This window comes from Rhagoletis zephyria, unplaced genomic scaffold (assembly GCF_001687245.7).
Source record: "Rhagoletis zephyria isolate East Lansing unplaced genomic scaffold, Rhagoletis_zephyria_1.1 Rzeph_scaffold_01483, whole genome shotgun sequence".
NCBI lineage: Eukaryota > Metazoa > Arthropoda > Insecta > Diptera > Tephritidae > Rhagoletis > Rhagoletis zephyria.
In genome coordinates, this window is record NW_016158567.1 from 1,119 (window position 1) to 19,001 (window position 17,883).

At 35.0% G+C, this 17,883-nt stretch overlaps 1 protein-coding gene across 1 annotated transcript in view; it reads left to right on the forward strand.

Moving 5' to 3' along the window:
• The first annotated feature begins 2,016 nt into the window (after window positions 1-2,016).
• LOC108364167 (uncharacterized protein DDB_G0287625) overlaps window positions 2,017-17,883 on the forward strand; it is a 47,556-nt gene continuing 31,689 nt past the window's right edge. Inside the window, exons 1-8 of the mRNA XM_017617756.1 lie at window positions 2,017-2,477; window positions 8,713-8,893; window positions 8,953-9,219; window positions 9,294-9,571; window positions 9,625-9,755; window positions 10,891-11,395; window positions 11,460-11,903; window positions 14,286-14,384. Of these exons, the coding sequence (XP_017473245.1) occupies window positions 2,249-2,477; window positions 8,713-8,893; window positions 8,953-9,219; window positions 9,294-9,571; window positions 9,625-9,755; window positions 10,891-11,395; window positions 11,460-11,903; window positions 14,286-14,384 (2,134 nt within the window). The 5' untranslated portion in view covers window positions 2,017-2,248. The remainder of the gene's footprint in view (window positions 2,478-8,712; window positions 8,894-8,952; window positions 9,220-9,293; window positions 9,572-9,624; window positions 9,756-10,890; window positions 11,396-11,459; window positions 11,904-14,285; window positions 14,385-17,883) is intronic.

Genomic DNA, 17,883 nt, shown 5'->3' on the forward strand with positions numbered 1-17,883 from the left:
GAAAACGGTTGAAATCGGGTAAACACCCTACTTATCATGCAAAGGTAGTTCAGAGAAAGTTGAAACGACAATATTTGATACCTGCGCGGGGTATATAAAGTTCGGTCTCTCCCGAAATTATACTTCTTTACTTGTTGTTTTTATACAACCACAATTCGCAAGGTTTGCGATTTTGTAAGAAAAGAAAAAAATAACTTTCACCATATAAGGTCACTCTCTTTAATTGCGTATATTTAAGGACCATGTTTTCTCGGGGTATTCATATAAACGCGTAAATGCCTCGTATCCGCGTATACCTCGTAAATTAGCCGGATTTTTTTTTACAAAATGAAGCACGACAAGGGCTTAAAGATGTAAGAGAAAACAGTATTTTTTCTTGTTTGTATCGCATTGAAACGTACGACTGTCACGCACATGACTATGGAAATGCCCGTCTGTATGCACATATATATATTTATGGGTGCATGTCGATATAAACGTAAGCACATGAATGTATGTACTACATATGTACTTTTGTAGCACATACTCTTAAACCATACATAAAATGTGCATTTACAATTAGAATTACATTACATTGCAATCATTGCACCGTGCAAGGGCTTTGCAAGACTCAGAGAATACCCCTATTTTCTTTATTGAGGATTAGCCTGTTATTTGTGAACTAACAAAATTCGAAGCATATTAAAATGTTTAAATAACGCAACGATAGTACATATTTATATCTGAATCTGTTAATTTCCACTGGGGAGTAAGAAAGTATTTTTTCTAAAGTCCTTTGACCGGCCTCATTCCCTCTTAGGAGCACTTTTCGCTATACATATTTTTCTTACAGGTCTATTCTGCGCTGGTAATAAAAATGTTGTAACCGATAAATTTTTGTGTATCTTTTTGTGTTTACCCTTGTAACCGGTTTATTTTTTTTACCATCTCATAAGATTGCCCCGTGAAATATGCAATGCGAGAATTTCCACAATTCTTCATAGCTGAATTGCTGAATATGTTAACTGCATTACCAACGTATCTAGAATCGCGGCGACAGGAACTGGTAACATTTTTTGATAACACTAAGTAACAAAAAAAAAAATTTCTCAGTCCTTGGGATGTAATTGTTATTTCCTAGTCTGTTATGCCTTAAAAGTATGGAAACCACCTAATATTCCTCGGAAACTTTGCTTTTGTTTTGATAAAATATCCGCAGACATAACAAAATGCATCTGCAGGATACTTGCAGCCTCGTGAAGCCATGTCACAAAAGCAAAGTTATCTTGCGACAATAGCTGTTTTCTATACTTTTGGGACCTAACTGACTAGGAAATAACAATTACAACCCAGGGACAAAAACCTTGTTACATAGTGTAATCACCCTCATTGCGCGAGTCGTGTCGAATGCAAGTCGTTTTTCGAGAGTCGAATCGTATCGAAAATTTCACGTCATTGCCTAAAATGTCCACTCGACTAGTGTATTAAAACGGAAAGACTTGGCAGCACTGTACAATTTTCGACGATTTTCGTCGTTTATTTATTTCAGCACGACAGTAGACAATGCCAATGTTGTCAATGTAGCCTAATTTGCGACTTACACAATGAGACTGAATAAAATTTTCCGGTTTCAGAATCTTCGGTAACGTACTGACTCCATGCTTATTACATTGTGTTGTTGTTGTTGTTGTAGCAGCATACAAATTCCCCAAAGACTTTTTGGGGAGTGTTGCTGGAGTGACAGTCCTTGGCCAGATATAAATCTGGGTCGTTCCGGTTACGTAGGCCCGACTGTCGCGGGAACGTATTTCATTGTGTCGGTAACATCGGTAACGACGTTTAAGGGCCAGTTACTCAATGTCATTATATAATATGAGCATAACTTTATTATAACTTTCGTTTTTTAGTTATGCTTCTTCTAGAAAGTAAGCGATGTATATAAATTATTTTTTAATCCATTATTTTTAGCTATTCATATACATATATTCACAAAGTAAAGGTCGCAACAGAATAATATCTTCAAGTTTTTATTCACAGGTTACCTGCCGGCACAGCATTTATCTACAACTGACATATTTGATCTGCTGATCTGAAAGCAGCTTTATTCTTTGAATGGACTGTATTATGTGATTTCTATGATCACACCACATTCGATAAAAATTAGATCCACTTAAGTGTCGATTTTTATTTGTATGCTAAAATCAAAATATGATTTTCTAAATTATAGAAGGATAACTTCTCTACATTTTGATAAATCTGAAAGAGCACAATGATGCAATCAGCCCAATCAACGCTATGCAGCAGTTCAAATCTATATCATCAGCTTATGCAGCGAGAATTGAACTTGTGGCCACTACGTAATCCCCGAAACTTTTCAGGGCGTTTATATACGGAGCGTTATCGTGTTGCAAGGAATTTATTCAAGACTGATTTGCGAGCTCACTATGGTTGTGTTAATGCAATCGAATTTTCGCATGGTGGAAGTTATCTTGCGTCAGGTAAAAAATACAAACTTACTATAGAGGTAGAAAAACAGATTCATAAAAGTGACATCGCTAGAACGTTATAGAACACACAAGAAATTATACATAGGATGCTTTCCATTTTAAAACAACCATCAGGTACGGGCATGATTTTTAATCTCGATGAAACTTAAATATGTGGTTTCACAGAAGATAATTTAGGTAGGCCTTTTTAAGTAACGCCACCTAAGATGCCTACCCAAGAATAGCTTCCTTGCATGCCTTCTAGAAGGCCTTATCCTTTTACAATTTACGCGAATGCATAAATTTATATTATTTAGCATTACAAATGAATTTCAATAAACATTTTAAGTTGCAATAACACATATTTGACATAAACCGTAAACAAATACTTAAAAGATGTGTGATACTTATAAATTAAAGAAGAAACTTTAAAAGAACTCCTCCAAATGCCTTCTGAAGTACGCCCTATAAGAACCCCCTCTGGAAATCCTTCCATGGGTAGCGAAAAGAGAAGCCCTTCAATTTGTGCCATTCCATACAAAAAAGAAAGGAGAAAGGAATGTATAGTGGACGGCCTCTGACTCTCAGGAAAGCCTTTCGGAAGGGCTTTTAAGTCATGAAATTATCTACTGGGATGTTGGTCCAAATGGTGAGACCTGCATGAATTTTTTTAAGAAAAAAATACATGTTCGAAGTACATCGTAGTAGTCAATAACTTTCACAAGAAAGATTATTATTTTAATAAAATAAGTTTTATCAATTAATAGCACTAGTGTGTATACCGCGAAAACTTGCGAACATGAGTGGAGGCTTGTGAAATACAGTGACTCAAACAAATTACCACGTTTTGGTTTTTTTTTTAATATTCGTAATGTTTTTGGAACTAATTTTTTTGTTATTTTTGATTTTTTTTTTTGTGACGGATTTTTGGACTTTTCTCCATATAAGCATCAATTTCATATGAAATAAAATGCGGGAGGCCAGGTTTTGTAAATTTCACTTGTTCTAAAAAAACCGCAAAAGTAGTCTCAATAAAAAAATCGATAATCGACGCGATTTTTAGCCGGTTGAAACTTGCACTTCATTCGACAAAAATTGTTGGGACTATAAGACTGCATACGCGAAGTTTTGATGAAAATTTGTTGAATTTTCCTAAATTTTGTATAAAGCTTGAACGGTATTTTTATAAAAAAAAATTACAAAAAATTAAGCTCCAAAAACATTACGGATATTTAAAAAAAATCAACACGTGGTCATTTGTATGAGTTAATGTAGGATGTAAGATAAGGTAACAACAGGTTCGCTGCAAATTGTGCGATAGCTTAAAGTTATATAAAATTAATTTTATTCTAAATAAATTAATAATAATAAATTATAATCTTTAGCGTGATGATTACCCTGACGAAAACAAGTTATTTTTTTTTTAAATCAACTAATTGAAAGACTACTTTAAAACAAATGCAATGAGTAAATGTTTCGAATTTGTATACTCTTTTTGCTCAAAAAAAAACAATTTGTGTCTTGGAAGTAAGAAAAAGCATCTGTGAAGTCCGGAACGCAAGCGTATTCAAAAGAAGTTTGAAGTTGTGTAAACCAAATTCATTTTAAAGTAGTTGAAATTAAATGCAGAGTCGGACAGTCGACTTGTTGCTTGCACACAATTCAAACTGAACGTTTGAAAGCACATTAACATGTCTGGCTGTAGCTGAGCGTGCAAAGATGTTTGCTACAATTGGACGCAGCCAAGAAGGTCCATGTTCAAATAATTCAAAAAATTTTATTTTTAATTTTTAATTCCGGTTTTTCTTAGTTATGAAAAAGCATCTGTGAAGTGCAGAGCGAAAGCGTATTCAAACAAAACATACTGACTTTGAAGTTGTTTAAGCCAAATTCATTTTAAAGTAGTGGAAAATACATGCAGGAAAAGGCAATTGACTGCTTCCTAGGACATCGCCATGTTAAATAAATGAATTAGTTGCAGGTAAAATAGTGAGAATTTCAATTAGTTATCACTGAAAATAAAATAGTTTGTAAACTACTATCAAACTAATTCAATTTCCTGCAGGGTATTTACTGCATTGTACTACGTTCCCCAAAAATGTATTTTTTCTAAAAAAATCATGTCCGAAAAAATAACATTACATATCTACAGGAATTTGAGATGCCAGATTCAAAAAAAATAAAAATTTGAACCGATTCGAATTGAAATAAAAATAATCGATGCTGGAAGAAATCGTAAAAAAATAAATCGATTTCCCCAAGATCGATCCATATATTTTACTTAATTTTTATAAAGATAATCTTTTCTATATTAAGCCAACGATATGAGCATTCACTAGAAGTTTCAGATTTTTTTTTATCTTTTACTGTAAACTAAGCGGTATTTTTTTGCAATACGGAGAATTTTTGAAATGTTTGTTGTTTTTGCGAACTCTAAATCTCTAAAACATTTAAGAGTGCAGTTTTGCAGGCCATTGAATTTTAGTTTAATTTAGTGCAATTTTGATTTCTGGCAATATTTCCACTGCTCCTTTCCTCGATAGCTCGAAATTGTTTTTTATATGTAAGAAAATGTGCATGAGCGTCAAGAAAAAAACACCGCCAAAAATCATGATACAAAAAAGAAGGTAGTTTCAATAAACAACTTTTGACGGATAATAAAATTTTTTGAAGTTTCATAAATTGTGAGTATTCTCAACGGGCTTGCTACTTTGATAATATTAGAACAATAAATCGGAGTATTTTCTTTCCCATATATATACCAATGCAATAATAATACAAATCAAAAATAATTATCAGTGCTTTGTATTTTTTTTTTTTACTTACGTGGTTCGCACCTTTTAAATAATTAAAAATACAAGTACCAAGTATGACTGACACTTTTGTATATGGAGAAAAATGCGTAGAACCGTCAGAAAAAAAAAATCATTAAAAATCTACGCAATTTCTTAGCTACATAGTTTTCACACATTATTATAATATCATTAAATGAGCTATAAAGCTGCGTTGAATTTTTGTTTAGGTTTTGTTTGAAAAGATTGAAAAGTTTGATGAATAATTGTAGAATTTTCGTTAATTTTGTATAAAAACTGAAACGTTGGTTTATATGATTTTGTTTAAAGAATGATCCACATTCTTATAAGAAAATAACAAACAAATTTTAACTTGAAAAATATTGTGAATATTTAAAAAAGGTATGGTGTATCAAGACTTTGCTGTTAAGTATATATAAAATGTAAACCGTTAAAGAAGACTTCATCGTAATCGTTCGTTTTATTTTATAATAAAAACGGCGAGCGCATTATGTTGTTATTTTTTAATTTTCTTATTTGAATGTAATCTTGCAATTTAAAAATCTGATTCCAAGGAATTTTCTTCCCAATTAAAACCTTTTTATAATAATTTGGTCCAAATTTACTTTTAAATTTCTTATCAGATTTTGTAAAAAATTTGGCTTTGGTTAGCGTATCAGCATTAACTTCAACAAATTTTGTATTTTCAATTTCCATTGTATGCAAAAATCTTGAAGTCGGTTTGTAAAGACTGCACTTCGATAAACAATTAACATAAATATAATTTTGATAACTTTCTTCATGCGTTCTGAAAGCTAGTTTCGTCATCCCTATTTTCGAAATTACGTAGCCAGCAAAATTTCCTAGTTCATCATATTCCACATCTTTGAGTGGACTGATGAAATCTTCTCGTTAAAAAAATATTACTTCTAGTGATCAGGTAGTATGAATTTGATTAAATGTCATAATTTTATTAAACGTCAAGTGGTTAACAACAACAACGAATGTCATTAAATGGAACCGATGAATAAAAGTTTATTACCGAAACTAAAGAACTTTAGCTGTTATTCCATATTGAAGTCTGATACTAACGATTTCTAAACAAAATGGAAATGAGTAAAGTTGCAAGGAAGGCAAGTTTCCTTCTTACTATGTGACACAATTGCACACATATCGCTCACCAAGATCTAAAGTGCGATCGACTAAAAAAAAATTTTTTTTTGCATAAATACATAAATGCATAGGACTTACCTCCAATGAATGCAAATATTTTTTTCTTCATCATTACATACACTAACTTATAAACTACTCTTATGCCTGTTATTGCATTAATTGCACTTAATCTGTACGATCCACAAGCAGTTATATTTCGCGATCTGAATTTTGAGTTAGCTCACTTTAGATCTACATAGGGGTGCGATATATGGGCCAATGCATAAAACCTAAGCAAATGCTTTTCTTAAAATGTCAGACCTTTAACTTGATTTGTTCAAATAAATTAAAGTGAAAGGTATGAAATTTTAAGAAAAAGCAATTGCTTAGTTCTGTGCATGCGGCCTAGTATATCGTTATGAATAGACTTAAACAACTAATTTTTAGCAAAAAACAACCGACTTCAACTCTCATATTAAAAAAATATATATATATATATATAGATATCTCATGAATCCAATGATCGAAGACACTACCTTTCCGATGAATTATGGAAATCGGTTAACGTGGTCCAAAGTTATGCGGTAACATACATAAAAAAAAAATATTCCAACGAACTGATAATCCTTTTGGTCGTTTAAAAAGGGCTGATAACAAATTTTGCATCTTTAACTCAAAAAATTGTTTGAAGTAAAACTAATTTAGCGGCCGGGGGATTTAAAAATTAGCCCCGAAAGAATGCACCTAATAATAATAATAACACGGTGCTACAAAAAAATGTAAATTACACCCTATTTCAATAGTTAATCGTCGGTTGTGATTACGATTGTTTAATTTTAATCATTAATCGTTAATCCAATTAAAAAGAAATTCTGATTAAATGGTCTAGTTTTTCCGAATTTGAAACCAAACAAAAGTTATAACGATTCTTTTATGTTTCACGCTTGTAAAAAATACATAACATAAAAAAAAATTATTTCTATAATTGTTTTTTTTAAAAGAAAGGTCAACCTCACAGGTGTTTTAAATCGGATTGCTTAAAAATTACTTGTTATAATGTTGTTTGCTATTCCTATAAAATAAACAAAAATTGTTGGTTAGGGCCATTGTGAATTAAGGTAATATGTACTCGTAGTTAACTGCCAATTGCAATGTTGAGCGTTTTCTTCCATACAAGGTACATATGTTCACATTTTTTTACTGTATGGGAGAAAATGAACAACACCGCTAACAAAAGAATAGTAAAGTAAATACTAAAATTGAATGGGCTATAAACTACATACCCGAATTATTTCTAGAAATTCCAATTAAAAAGTTTGAAATTCTGATGTTCATTTTTTTAACTTCGTCGAATTATTTTAATCTTTGAGTTATATCATTTCGTTAAAGCATGCACTTTATTTTAATAAAAAAATTAATTCAAGATAGTAAACCAAATTTCGAAGTCTTGTGTTTTACGGTTTCGAAGTTATAGCTCTCCGAGGTCACTCTATAGATACCAGTTAAAGCCCCCAAACAAACAGACAGTCAAAAATTCTAAAAAATTGTCTAAATGTATTCCATTGTATTCCCTGCGTCACCTTCGGTCATTATTTTACAGACATTTTCATTGTACAGACACGACTTTCTACAGTTTTATTGTAGTATAGATGGTGTATGGAAACATCGCTTTTATCTTACAGTAAACTTTTTAGTGGGGGCAGAAACAATGATGTTTTTTTTTTTCAAATATTGTACCATGGTGCGATGTAGAAAAACACTATGGATTCAAATTAAAGATATACATTTCTGTAGAATAAAAGAAGAATACAATTTTTTGGTGCATTATGGCGAGTAGGTATTGAAAATGATATTTGAAAGTTTTACCATTGACTCTGCTTGAAATCTTGCAACATTTATTTATGTAAAAATTATATATTAGGGACCTCATATATACACACTCGACCACATTCTCGTATTTCATCCGTCTAAGTTTATAAAATTAATTAAAGGGCATTTTCGATACTTATTCGTCCTTGTGAACTACAAAGCTAAAAAATGGGGACGTCAAAGAGAAAAACTAAAAACGTGGTTTTACTATATTTGGCCCATAGCATTGATTTCTTCGTGTGTTCTGTTTTTTTTTTTTTGTTTTTGTCGCACGGTGTCATCAATCACGTTAGATAATAGCAATCCGAAACATGTATTAATAATTTTGAATGGTTCATCTATTTATCATTCTAAGATCTTGATAGCATAGAAATGTATTTCTTTCAATCAAACCGTTCATTTATATGCAAATATATATTCATTTATGTATGAAGGTGGCGACGACAAGCGTGTTCTTATATGGGATGTTGAGAAAGCTATCGCTCATCATGGTCGGCCGAGAGTTTTGCAAACCGAACACACCAGCAATATATTCTGTTTGGGCTTTGATCGTTGCAATCGAATTGTATTGTCCGGGGGCAACGACGACCTGGTAATAGCACATGACTTTGAAACGTAAGTTGAATAGCAAGTTTTATTCCAATACAAACATTTAAAGTTCTATTTTTTTTTAGTGGCAAACTTGTCAACGTCTTCAAGCATAATAACCCCGTGTACGGCTTATCCATCGATCCAAAATGTGATAGTATTTTTGCTACGGCTTGTGAAGATGGTCAAATTTTGGTGTTTGACCAACGTGTTGACACGGCTGATCCTTTAGTTGTGGCTCAACAGCACACTTCATTTCATGCAGTGGAATTTCATCCTGCCGGTGGAAATTTTTTGGTTACTGCTAATTCCAAGAGAGGTGCTGCCTTCTGGGATATACGTAAACCGCATCAGTATGATACATTTTGTTGTTGCTCTACCTCCATAGCTTCCACTGAATAAATTGTTTTTGATTAATTATTTATAGTCCTGTTATACAATATGGAGGTCATGTCGACGATCCGCCGAGTTGCATGAGTGTACGTTTTAATTCTAATGGAAGTCTGATATTGGCGCTGCGACGTCGTTTACCTCCCATCCTTTATAATACACAATCGCCAGAACCCGTGTGTACATTTTATCATGGAAACTATTATAATTCTTGCACCATGAAAAGCTGTACATTTGCAGGGGAAAATGATGAATTTGTGTTATCTGGCTCAGATGACTTCAATCTCTATGTGTGGCGTGTATCTGATGTGAATTGTAAGTAAAAATTCCGTAAGCTGCAAGCCCTAGTTACTAATATTCTCTTATAGTGGAGCGGACTGATCAGTGGGTGGAGAACACACAAATGGTTTTATATGGGCATCGGTCTATTGTAAATCAAGTGCGTTACAACCGACAAAAATGTCTGATGGCCTCTTCCGGCGTTGAAAAGATTGTGAAGGTAAGCGATAACTTCGTTTGGTGTACATATATCCCTATCATAAATGGTCACGGGTATCTAAACGAACGAAGTATCTGAGGCTGATACTGGATTTCAAGCTAAGTAAACTAAATATATAGGGAACAGTAAAGAAATCGTTGTCTTTTACTCGTGCAAGCCGCTTTTCGGGAAGATGTGGGGTCTTAATACAAAATATGTGCTCTAGATGTATGCATCAGTTGTATGTCCGAACTCATGTTACGGTTCGCTGGCCTGGTGGAAAGTCTTACGGAACCAGTATAATCCTACAAAATGAGGCGGAGTTCATTGTCAGAGGACTGGGTTCATGGATAAAAATAACGGTCGGGCATATTAGAGAAATTGCTTTAACTCCACCAGCCGTTCGGGCCCATCTCCCGTGAGCCAACTGTGACAGGGACTTTGATACCGCCTCACAGTGAGATTATGGCGGAAAAGTTCAGGCTTTTGAATATTCAATTCTTAAATGTACATTAGACTGCATCACCAAAATAAGTTTTTCAGCCGGGATTACATTCCACGCCACCTACTTCTAAATTTTTCCAAAAAATATGTGGGGCTGTACCACTATTGGCCCCTAGGATAGATCCTCGTTCTCCGATGGCTCGATGGTTCGATGACTCCAAAATCGACCTTGAAACAGAGCAGAACAGGGAGGCTGCTGATGCGTTAGCCGGAGAGAGTTCCAAATTGCTTCAGTTGAAGACTAGGCATCACCTCCAACCGGATCTAAATACAGGGATATTTTTCTCCACAACCTTTAGATGATACATGGCCTAAGGCTGAATTATAGCCAAAATCATGTGGACCGTATGCAACCACAAAAGAACACACAACCTGTTAGGAAAACCCAAACCTGAAGTTGCGAGGCTAGGACCAGTTTTTAATGAAATCAAACAGGAAGCAGTAGAGCAATTAAAATTACATTAAAAAAAATGTCGCTTATGTTATTTTCGCGGTCTCATGTAAGGTTGGGTTTAACATAGTCATACAAGGTTGATGTTACCAAAGCGGCACTTATGTAGATCCTAAGTACGCGTAAAGTTATTCTCTGACATTTTAACCTAACTAAAACTTGTTTAGTGTTTAGCATACATATCGAATGCTTGTATTTCAGCTTTGGAGTCCGTTTACGCAGAAGGATTGGTCAGGTTCATTGTTGGACGAAGCTTCTTGTCCCGAAAATCCGAGAGAACTGTATTCACCTTACAATTTCACTTCAATGTCCACATCTCCTCACAGCTGGTCGCATATGTCACATGACTATAGCAGTCGCAATACGAACGAAGATCCACGTATGATGGCATTCTTTGATTCACTTATCCAACAGGAAATAGAGGGTTGGGATACGGATAGTTCAACAGACTCATCACATGGTTCAGAGGGCACTCATTCATGCTCAAGCTCAAATGATAGTTCAGATAGTAGTCAAGACGATGAAAGCGACGACGACGACGATGATGATGGTGACGACGGTGGAGATGGTGTTACTATTGCCGTTAATGTAGGCGGGAATGATGAGGTCGCAGGACCCGCAGAAGAAATTGTAATGGAAAGAAGCAATGGTACAATGCGTGAGCGTTCCACAAAACATACCAAGCGACGATTCGCAAGGCGAAGAGGTATACATTTACTTTTAAACTCTGTTGTTATTGGAATTTTTGACTATTTATTTATCACTTTCAGAACTTAAACGCCGCAAATCGAATTTCAGTAAAAAGGCTAAGCCTCAGCGACATGCCTTTGCCAATCGCATCGCTTACTTAATTGCCACAAAACGCAGCCGGTTACGACGTTTAGCAATAAAAGGAGCCTCCTTGGCCAATAGACGACCTTATAAAATTGTGAAAGTGCGTGACAATAGCTCTGGAAAATGTGAAGCAAGCTGCAGTAAAGCAATGCGAACACGCGCACATGTTAAGCGCCACCAAGCATCTCACCGCCACGGTCTTAGTTATTCACGCAGGGTCAATCTAACTACTGACACTGATTCAACAAATGTTGCCATTGCGTCTACCTCAAATGCAGCGGCGATGAATAATACCTCATCAGCAGCAACAGCGTTAACCAAGGGAGCAGTAAGCAATCACCGTTATCAGCGCAGAAAATATAAAAAGCATTGTATCTATGGTAAGCCTGCTAACGTACATACACTCAGGGCCAGTTTTTCAGTGCGAGTTTAAACTGTTTGTCGTTTAAACCATGATAAAAATATTTAAGTATAGCGGCACATACAAAAATAAGCAAAATGTTCATACGTAAGATGAAAATTGTGCATAAGGAAAATAACAAACGCAACTTGAGTTAGAGTTTACTTGCATAGGCCAATTTGGTCGAGCAACACATGAAGCACCACCTAACAAACTCTTTTTTAAATTTCCGTCTATAACCTTTCAAAGTGAAAATAAATGGCTAAAGTTTTTTATCTGCATAAAGAACAAGTAATTTTTAAGCAAAAAACAAAACCGACCAATTCTTATATAAAAATTTAAGATTATCGTGTTTTCTTCATGATCCAATTATCGGGTCGAAAAAAAATTAGAACCACCCTTGACGTACCACCTTTCCGATGAAACATGAATTATCAAAATCGGTTGACGTGGTCCAAAGTAATGCGGTAACATACATTAAAAAATCCGACAAACTGATAACCTCCTTTTTTGAAGTCGGTTGAAGAACAGTGTCGCTCTACAAAACAACTAAACTATGAAGCGTCCTTAAACTCGCGCTGAAAAACTGGTCAATAGCTTAAACTTAGTTTAAACTGAGCTAAAAACTGCACTGAGAAACTGACCCCAAATATGAACAAAATGGGATCATAAATACGGACTTCTGCGCAACCTAGCGGGTTATTGCATTTTTCATATTGCATTGTCACCGGGTTATGAGCAAAGTTTCAAGTTTCTAGCTCATCGGGAATTTGACGAAATATTGATTAAAAAATTCCAGGACATACATACCAGAGATTGGCAAACGATGCTGATTTTGTGACTTTAAGCCTGCTCACATTAAAAACGGGAGATGAACAAACACCAGTGCATAGCGTACAGTGCTTGCAAATACAGCCACCATAAGTGAACGATACTTACAACAGCTCACACTGATATTGACTTCGGCAAACCAGTATTCAGAGTGAACATGCACGAAACCAGCAACCGCCGTATTTGATCGACTGCCGAAAGCACGATACTGCATTTGGACGGTTACCGAAAGCATGAGAGCTGGTTTGGACGGTTGACGAAGGCAAGACGCCACAGTTCATTTGTTGCAGAAGTCGTTTGACTTGTTGCTGAAAGTCATCTGACTTGTTGCTGAAAGCCATTTGACATTTGACGAAAGATTCGCGGAAAGAGAACTACTCTATCAGAACTGGGGTATGGTTCCATTACAAAGTATGTGACCAGAGACACCGCCCAAGAGGCGTTCTCTCCCCTCTACCCTGAAATCTAACAGTGAACACACTACTTCTAAGCCTAAAGAGCACAGGTTGTCAAGTCATAGCGTCCGCCGATGACATAGCAATCGTGGCGACGGGCAAACATCTTCAGGTCCTGAGTGAGTTACTGCAAAACGCACTCGGTCTGGTAAACATCTGGTCCAAGGAATGTGGACTTAATGTGAATCCTGCCAAGGCGGAAATAGTACTTTTCACAAGTATAAAACTCCCTTATTTAAACCTCCCACCCTAAACGGGGTGGCACTTACTCTCTCAACCGAGGTCAAACACCTTGGAGTTATTCTAGACAAGAAACTGGACTGGAGACGAAACATTGAAGACCGCTTCCGGAAGGCCAATACTGCCCTGAATGCCTGCAAGACGGCTATAGGCAAAAAATGAGGAATAAAACCTCATATAGTACACTGGATGTACACAGCTGTGATAAGACCCATCCTTTTCTACGCGGTCTCCGTATGCGCTAAACAACACCTTATCCAGAGTCAAGGTGGAGCGTGTGCAGAGGACGGCTGCCATGCTCGTTACGGGAGCCCTGCCCACTTCACCCAGCAAATCTCTGGAAATAGTCTTAAATCTTCCACCTGTGGATCTCTGCGGCAAATTTCGGGCCGGCTGTAGTGCGGTCAGGTTAAATACAATCCAGTCGTGGAGAGAGCTCAGATTTGGACACGCAAAAGTACTTGAATCGACTTGAAAAGTACTTTGCTGTTTTCTGTACGTTTAAAAATATGAACAACTAAAATAAGACGTTAAGCAAGAAACAACTTATGTACATATATGAAATTTTGAATAACACATTTTTTCATGTATATTCACCAATCTGTGTGGTGTAACCTAACAAAAATTTAAATTAAAATTGTGCCATATGGCGAAGGGACACCTTAATGTACATACGTAGTATGTATAGTATATTATGAAATTTATTGCTAATTTCATTTTGCTTATTCCATTTTGAAAAATTTTCTCTATTAAGTTTGACTTCTTCCACGCATAGGGACTCCACGCACTCGGTTTTTTGCTACTGAATATTTAAATATGATAATTCTTTTCTACAGATACATCCTCAGACGATGGTAGAGAACCCACAACAGTTATTTCAGCTATTTCAAGTAACGCTCCTAGTACAAGCACTGGCATAACGACAACTTTGAAGGGTAAGCACTTAAAAGCGATTATTCTATAGTTTTAGTCATTATAAAGCTCGTTTTGATTTTATACATATTCATATCTACATATGTATGTATGTGTGTATTAAACTACTGGTCGACTTAAAATGGTTTAAAGTAATTGGCTCATTTATCCTACCACTTCAATGTTTTGCTTTCAACGAACAAATCAATAGGGATATTCACGATCCGGTTCATACTGTGTATAGCATGGTGCATAAGATGGCATAAAAAGCATTTTTGTTGTTGTTTAATGTGTTCAAACAACAACAAAATTAGCCAATCAAGCTATCTATGCACCATGCTAGACAGCATGCACCGGATCGTGAATACCCCTAATAAAAGAGTTCACAGTGAAGCCATCGTTGAATAGGAGAAGATAATACCAGTATAAACTCACCAAATGGTAGACTGTCTGAATTGTGGCAAAGAACGTAGATAACAAGAAGGGACTTTACCGTCATACAAAAAATTTTGTAATTCGAAAGAAATATTGAATTACACAGGGCTGCGAAACTTTACTTTTTTCCCCTCTTTTTTTTTAAATATCTAGGTAGATACATCTGCTATATTAAAATACATGCTTGTTTTTTTCTAGCACGTCGGAATTTATTTTTGTTTATAGCATGCATATTTTAGAATTTTTAGCAATTTGCCTGAAAAGCCAGAAACTTACTTAGAATTGCATTTTTCCTTGAAAGCCCAACAGTATTAGCTAAAAATACCCATAAAGAAACTAACTGAATCACAAAAACTTATGTAATTTCGAAGTTACCGCTAGTCATTCTAGAACCCGAATTTTCGTAATTCGTAATTTGTAATTTGTAGCTCTGTTACGAAAAACGAAAAATCGACATGCTGCAACCCTTGCGGAAACATGTGGAATGGAATTATAAACACTCATCATGTGCTTGTTTATAGTAAAATTGGTTGATTTTACATATTTTGAGGAAAATTTTGGATTCTGATGCATTTGCAATTATAGCATCGTAGTAAGAGCGCGCTATGGCAATTGATTCACAGAGGTATGCTTTCGGGCATAGTAACAATGGACGGATCTATGTCAGCTTCTGGTTGAATTGTTGAGCCACATGCTACAATTCCTCCTATGCCTGAAGAATTGGTTCTCAATCCAGTTAATGCAATAACAGCTTCTTCCAAGCCATTGAAAATATGCATTTTGTTAGGTCCACCACATGGTTGTGCTTGCTTCTGCCTTCGGCTGCGCGTAGGGTTTATAAGCCTTTCTAATGAGAATTATCTTTCCGGTGTTGCCGTAGAAGAGGGCGGAAGTCCCCCTTCTACTGTGAAAGGTGTACGACATTTATTGTCCATTTAACATCCAAACTTTGAGCAGTTTTTGGTGCAAAGAAACCAATTATAAAATTTCCTCGCCATATCGACATCAAATTCGAGATCAGCGACCTCGAAAACCCCCCATTTATATGAGTTTGTGGTGAAAAGAAAAATATTATAAAATTTGGTCGTCATATTGGATCCGCCATTTTTCAATTTAAAAAACCTGACATCATTTTCGAAATCAGCGACCTCAAAACCCCCAAACACCAAGTCTAATAACAATTTACTTCTCGATACCTTCTTTTAGAGTAAATAGCTTCAAATATGAGCTTTAAAACCACTGGGGATTTGTAAGATCTACTTCTCAGCAAGATTTTTACTTATTCAAAACAGAATGATAACGTGTTGAAACTTAAATAAATCAAACTTCACAAATAGACGGAAACAATATAAATTTTACTACAAAATTCCGGAAAATATATGCCGCAACAAATAAAATTATGCAATAGAAATACAATCCAATACCAACAAATAAAATTATCTCAAAAACATTTTTTAAAATAGTCGGTAACCTAACGCTTGTTTCTTTGCACATATACAGCGTGGCGAGGAATAACTGTTACCTCGTTTTTTTTTTGAGAAATAAAAGGGTCCTTTATAGATTTTGCGAAAAAGGTATTTTATTGTTAATTTTCCACAGATTTTACTTTAGTTGTATTAATTAGTTAATAAATTTTAATCCCTATTTACATTTGCCAGCAGTTTAGACTTTGAGAGAAAAGTTCATTTGGCACGCAAGCCTTTTTCAGGTGTATTTTTTCTTAGGCTTTGTACGAAAAAATACAAAAAAGAAAAAAACTATATAAGATTGGTCGAATGAATGGCCGTCCTAGTCACCAGTTCCGAGTCTATTCGATTTTTAAGTATGAGGCCTTATGTTGGACAAAAGGGGGAGTATAAGGGACTCAAAATGGAGAAAATTTGCCTATGATTACAGAAGATATGGAATAAATTAACTGACAAAGACCTGCGTGCGAAATGAACTTTTCTCTCAAAGTTTACACTGCTAGCAAACGTAAATAAGGATTAAAGTAAAATCTGTGGAAAATTAACAATAAAGTACTCTTTTCGCAAAATCTATAAAGGCGCCTTTTATTTCTCAAAAAAACCTGGGTAACAGTTATTCGTCTCCACGCTGTAAATATTTTCTTCGAAAATTTCAACATAATGATACAATTAAATTATCTTGTTATAAACTAATGCATATTTATAATTTTTTATATTCTTTTGAGGGGGTAAATGAATACAATTATTGGGAAAAAAACATCAAAGGTCTAATATTTGTTTTTCATTTAACTAATTGCAGTTGAAGTATTGCACATATAATTTTTTTACTGGGGTATGTATTTCCTTATAATCTTAGGTCTTCCCATAGTTAAATTTAAAATATTAATCAGCTTCTTTCCAAAGAATACTATCCTGTGTTGTTTTAAAGCTGGACATACATACATATACCTAAAAAGTGAGCAATGTTTTCAACTTCTTCTTATTACAAAGTGAACAAATTTTATTCAGATTTTCTTGAAACCTGTTGTGATCGAGTCCGGAGAGATGTACCACTTTTTTAACCGAATTAAAAAAGAAAGATACAGGGTATAAATTCAAGGGAATATTTTTGTATGTACATACATACACACATATGTTACCGGATAACTATGAACCACGTTGCGATAATTCTTTTTCGGATAAGTTTTTATCGGAAAGGTGGTTTAGTTCCGATCATTGGCCCATGTAAAAATTAACGGTACTCATAAATGTTTATATAAACAAGAAGTCGATTTTGTTGTTTGATATTTTTATTTATCATTTGCTCTTAGCGAATTCCATAAAGCTCCGTTGAACCTACATTCCAAAACTATTTCCAGTAACAGGACCAATGTTGATAGTAAACTGCCACATATGATAGTGTAGAAGGCTAACTGTAAATCGCTTAGTGTCAAAACCTTCCATTTGTCTCCGATTTCGTCCAGATAACCCGGAAAATTGCGTGTTTTCACCTTTGCGTTGTACTTCATATCTGCAATCCAGTGGTCAATAAGTCCTGCTTGCACAAATTTAAGCAGTAATATATTGATGCTTTTTTCCAAAGGCGTGTTACTTGGAAATACGAAAGCTATATTATAGTTCT